General features: G+C 44.6%; 1 protein-coding gene across 1 annotated transcript in view; it reads right to left on the bottom strand.

The window, feature by feature from the left end:
• The window catches only part of csmd2 (CUB and Sushi multiple domains 2), a gene marked incomplete at both ends in the record, with an annotated part of 202,510 nt that overhangs the window by 25,578 nt on the left and 170,895 nt on the right, over nucleotides 1–6,037 (bottom strand). Inside the window, 3 exons of the mRNA XM_079749377.1 lie at nucleotides 2,246–2,455; nucleotides 2,538–2,654; nucleotides 4,192–4,261. Of these exons, the coding sequence (XP_079605503.1) occupies nucleotides 2,246–2,455; nucleotides 2,538–2,654; nucleotides 4,192–4,261 (397 nt within the window). The remainder of the gene's footprint in view (nucleotides 1–2,245; nucleotides 2,456–2,537; nucleotides 2,655–4,191; nucleotides 4,262–6,037) is intronic.

Below are 6,037 nucleotides of genomic sequence, written 5' to 3'. Positions count from 1 at the left end.
TTTCCTTTGAAATATAAAGAGATTTTATTAAGGCAGATGTACTGTAATTAATTTGGCAACTTCAGTTAGTGCTTGATGGTTAAAATAGAAAAGTTCTGCCCGGCTATACTCCAGTGACTCAGATAAGACACTACTCATTGTAATGGAACTGGCGCCGTTGTGCGCTGGGTAATGTTGGCTTTACGGCTGCTTCACGCGTTGCGTGTTGTGGCTGGAAATCATTGGATCCAGACACATTCTGCTGAGACCCAGTGGGTGCGCTTGAAGCACACAAGGATAATAGTTTAAGCAATCAATAGTAACCTAATATTCACAACACTCAAGGTGGCAAGAAAATCAATAATTATAAAACATGTGTGTCTTATAAATGCTGAGATATTAACATTTGTCAAGGACCATTGCAATTTTGCGCATTTATTTTCCTCTCCCTTCATGTACACCACACCTCACTGTATCGTTCCCCCCCCCCCCCCCCCCCCCCCCCCCCCCCCCCCCCCCCCCCCCCCCCACTCCTCCTCCCTGCCATCACTGCAGCAACCGTGCTAGCTTACACTGTTGGCCTCGCCTGCCTCTCCAGAACTCCTTCTATTTCTACCTTTATTGCTCCTGCTGCTGATGTACACCTTTTTAAGTAAAGACAGCAGGGTGGAAACGCATATGACACCGCTAATAGTCGTAAGATATCTATATATGCATTTAAATGATGTAATGAAAACATATTGCTGGGAATGTGTTAATGCAGTGGGGGGGTATTACCCGTTGCACAGGTGAATAATTGAATCGTTAACTTAGCCTTTACATTTACATACATTTACCTACTTATTTTAGGCCATTTACATGGAATTATGGATTATTATGTATGCATTCGATGTCTGCAGTTATTGATGTGAGCGTTTTCTTCTGCTGAATACAGCAGCTGAGCAGCTTGCTGTAGCCTCGAGAAGAGAAGGCTGTAAAATGGATTTCTACAGATCACTGTCTCTTTGTGTGAGATCATTCATGCATATTGTGCATAAAAAGGTGGTGGTGGTTTCATGGTGTGTGTGTGTGTGTGTGTGTGTGTGTGTGTGTGTATGTATGTGTATGTGTGTGAGCGAGGGAGACAGTTTTGCCAAATATAATGGCTGCTTTCTATGCTAATGGCCACATAATTATGCAAATGCTCAACATATTTTCCATTGGCCGACTTATTTATTGCCTCTCAAAGAAAAGACGAATAATTAAAGAGGGAAAGAAGGAACGATGAAGAGAAGTAAAGAAAGAAACAAAGTGTAAAATATGTTTACAAATATTTTAGCGAAAAGTTGAAATAAGGAAAGAAAGAACGAAAGAATGAGGGTGAAAACAAAGGATGAAAGAAACAACAACTTAACGAAAGAAAGAAGGAAGGAAATAAATCAACGTGGATAAGTCCCGTGGTCCCTCTGTGCTTCTGCTACGTTAGCCGAGGGGAGAACAAAACATTCACTCATAGGCCTGGCGCAGAGATGCAGACCAACGCCTTTCAAAAAGCCAAAGAGTGCCAAAGTCTCTGTCACGGAGCGAACCCATCGCCTAAGTGATCAACTCTTGTTTCGTGCAGAGACTTATGGATCCACAGCCTTCAATGAGTCACTGCACGTTGGTTCCTTTGATGCATGGGAGCTCCGTGTGTAATGCGTTAATGGTGTGCGTTTTCATGCATAAAGGTTGCACAATGCAGCCAAAGTGACGTTAATAGTTCCTAAATGAACTTGCAAACGATAAAAGAAAACGCTTGCAGGGACGATGATTTAGCCTTTCTGCTTTCTGGAGTCATTATTCATCCCTATAACCTCTATTCCTTGAGGCATACTTGTGATTTTGTCAATTTAGGTAAATTGCTCTGTTCATTTTGATTGCATTCTGTGGCCCCTTTGCTGAACCAAACATAATCACTTTGTTTAGTAGATAGGCACTTTTCGGTGACAGCTGCCAGCAAATGTTTTGTTAGGTGGCCAAACAGTGGCAGCGGCATTGAGTGTGTATGTTGACTCGTGCTTTGCCGAAAAACAAATGAATAAACACATGTTCAAAATTGAAATCCACCAAACAAACAGTTTAGAACAGATAAGGGTTTTGCCAAAAGTGTTTTTTTTGGTGATTTCAATTTTGAATGTTTCAACCAAGTTTACACACACTCTGCACTTACCGTTAAAATTATTATACTCTGTTCACTGCCGTAACTGGCCCGCAAATTCCCTCTTAATGTGGTAGTGTCCCTTACCTTGGTACTCCAACCTGAAGCCCGGTTTGTTCTGTGAGTGGTCGCTATGGAAGTACACAGTGGTTTCGTGAGAGGTAGTGAGCAAGGAGGAAGGAACGTCGGTGCCGCTGAATCGACCAATCACGGTGCTGGTATCCAGTGGCCCGTTGCGGATCTCTAAGAAGTCGTGGTTGGCCTCGGTGGAGAAGTTCAGGAACTGAATGTGGGCTCCTGTAAAACACACAGCGACCATTAGAACAATGAATAATCTGACGACAACTGGGAGCATTAGCGCGATTAGAACTCCGCCTACCATAACCAACCGGCAGGTATACTCTCCAGGTGCAGTCACTGTTGCTAGGGTAGTTGCCAGGGAAACCAGGACTTAGGATCATGCCCTCCATCTCCTCGTGGATACCACCGCATTGAGCTAGTGAAAAGATGGACAGATGTTGAATACAAAACAAAATGAGCAAAATTTGCACCGCAGAGCAAGATTTCCCTTTGATTTCTCCAGAAATACCTCAAACACTAGAAAGAGAATGGCATCTGTTCGCGAGTTGTGTTTTTGTGTGCGTGGAGACTGAGCAACCTCTTAAAAAGAGAAGACTTTATGTTCCCTGTTTAAAGCGAACAACCAGGGAAAGAAAATAGGTACGCCATAAAAAAATGGGTCATTCACTTTATAGGTCTATCAAGAGAGGAGAAGAGAGATCAAGTATATCAAAGGAGCCCTGAAGTACTTCTGATCTCTCTTCACATGCCACATTTTCCAAGACCAAGAGACGCATCGCTCAGTATGCTAACGTGCCGTTTCATCTATCGTCTTCCCTTCCGCTCACACTCACTCTCACCCTCCAAAGACTTTCATATTCCCGTGGCCATTGAGAATAAAGCACCATACGGAAAATCAAAAAAACCTTTTCTAAAAACAAAACTACTTTAAGATATGTGTTTATATTTCGATTCTGACCGGGATCATATCTTCTTCTTTATTTGATGAGTATAGTGTGTTATCGCAGTTTAGCTTGTGACAAAAATATCTTTCATTTAATTGAGGAAAATATGGGAATCTGGTGAAACCAATCGCAGGGAAGTAACAACTATACACAGTACAAGCTGAGTCAAGTTGAAACACGTAGCTGAACAGCAACAAACAGGGCCGCCACATTCAACAGTGTGAGTGGTGGTGGAAGCCGCACTACGAGCTACGCTGCGAGCTAAGTGGAGGGCCGAGTCATCGGGTGAATAAGTGTTTGGGGTTAAAAGTTTGCCTGTGCCAGCAGAAAAAAAAGAAGCTGTGGCTAATCACAGAACTGCTGATGCCTGCAAACGCCATGAATCCCCCCCCTGGCCTTTGACCAATCACTGCCGGGCGATGGACCTAATTAGGCAATAGTAGGTCGTTCCAATAAGTGGGATCTGTTTGTCAGGAGTACCCCCTCCTTCCTCATGGGCTGAAAGCAGGCGGTTAAAACAAGTGATGCAGAGAGCGTCAGCATCTGTTGCTGCTTTGGGGTATTGGCGACCTTCAAAGCAGAGATGTATAGAGAGATCAAATACACACACCCACACACACACACACAGGTTTATATTCTATGTCAGTGAGTATTTTTCCCCATCTAGAATGACAATATGCTGGGGGGGGGGTTAACGGAGACTCCTATGGGAAGGTAGAGAGAAAGGTGTGGTTTTGTGCCATGCAGCTCACTGTGTGTTCAGAGACCTTGAGGTCTGAGAAGCTTGTCTAATGGGTGAACTAGTCAGCCGTGTCCTAACACACACACACACACACACACACACACACACACACACACACACACACACACACACCAGTCTTTGCTGGCCCGAGCAGTCCGTTCTCTGTGAAACATGTATATATGGCCAGATAGGATATGTGTGGTAGGGATGGACAGTGGGAGGCAGAGGAGTGCGGAGGAAGTGAAGGAGCAGGAAGGTGCTATTACCGATACAGAGGGGGGGCGGATGGTTCCATCGTCTGACTGGCCCTGGCATACAGGAGATGTGAGAGTTCCCCTGGAGAGCACACACACACACACACACCACACACACACACACACACACACACACATCAAACAGACACACATGACAAAAAAACAGACACACACATGACAAAAAAAGCAGAGAAGAACAAAGAGGAAGTTAATTAATTTGCATCCTGCACTGTCTGTGCAGGATGCAAGAGTGTCTGCACTCTTCTGTTGCTTCAGTTCTCATTCTCTCTCTCTCTCTCTCTCTCTCTCCCTCTCCCTCTCCCTCTCCCTCTCTCTCTCTCTCTCTCTCTCTCTCTCCTCTCTCTCTCTCTCTCTCTCTCTCCCGTCATAAGTCTGCAGACACAGAGAACAACGGCACGGAGAAAGTGTCACAAGCATATCAAGCAATCGCACAGAGCAATTGCTCTTTGCGACTTGCTGAGCAAGAAGGAAACAAAATGAGTGTTTGGGAGAGACAGAGAGACAGAGAGACAGTGATATGCAGAGGGACATATTACACATAATTCATGGATTGATCACTACGCTTGCTTGAATAGGAAGCAGACAACACGAGTGATAGCTTGACGAAACTCCCGTCCTGCGAGGTGGCTTGCACACGTCTGCGGGGAACATGTAAATATGAATAAATGTGTATACATTGAGCCGCAGCAGACTGCAGCATACATTACTTGACCTTTCTGTGAATACTTGAATGGTAGCGGCGCAAAACTGTCAGTCACAGTAATGAGACGCTGGAACGATATAATTCCAGGACCGGGAGGGGGGGGGGAGGGGGAGATAGGGTGGGTGGGGGAGATAGGGTGGGTGGGGGAGGGGTTGAGGGGTGTTCCAGTCTGATACATCCTGGATAGCTGTCAGAAACAGTCAAGCCATGTCAGCTTCAAGGGTATCCAGCCTGCTGCTGGCGTTCTGTTTCGAGATCCAGCATGGGCCAGACCAGACTATTTCCTTTTTTGTTTGTATTTTGTAGAAATCCATGCTTATCATAAATCTACGTTATTTTCCCGGGTGCATTACAGTGTATATTGTTCTGCTACTAAATAGTCAATTGAGTGCATTTACGCAGAGATTTTCTGACCTGGGGCAACAAAAACTCTATTATTAATGTTTCAAATTCACCCATTCACACACCACGAGGTGGTGTCAACCGAGGGAACAGCCATCTGGCCGGGAGCCATGAGGGTTTAGTGTCATGCTCACGGACACCTCAACCCTGGATTGAACTCCCAACCTTCTGGTTCCAGACAATACCACTCTACCCCCTCAGCCACTTCCGCCCTTATAGCATTATAGCAGTAAATATTGCATTTTATTTAATACATAGTATGTTGCAGTGTTTTTTCCTGACCAGTGACCACCTCTTCCTTCTTAACAACTACCACTGCAAATCAGCCCAAAGCCAAATATGCTATTTTGCTGTTGCTGATGCTACATTCAAGGAAGCTGTACAGTATGTGTCTATACAGAGATAATGGAAAGGCTGGTGCTGGACCAAGGGACCCCAGAGGAACAGTGAGGCTGCATGCTTTATATAAAGCATTTCTCTGACACTTTGCATCATCAATCATACGCTTAGCGCTGACACCTCTGTAAGAATCGAGAGGCAACACATATTTTCTTTTTGCCCACTTTGGGCAGACATTTCTCCAATATGACCCCAAATGAAAAGTATAATCCATTTTTGGTTAACCCACTGAGGGGAACTGCATTAAAGTTTGCAGTGCATCCCGTCGAAGAAACAAACAACACTGAACACTATTACAAAAAGTCTGACAATGATATATAGTCAATAAACTTG

The sequence above is a fragment of the Pollachius pollachius genome (assembly GCF_949987615.1).
Source record: "Pollachius pollachius genome assembly, chromosome: 13".
NCBI lineage: Eukaryota > Metazoa > Chordata > Actinopteri > Gadiformes > Gadidae > Pollachius > Pollachius pollachius.
The sequence above is the reverse complement of the archived record's forward strand: the minus strand, read 5'-3'. Positions and strand labels throughout refer to the sequence as shown.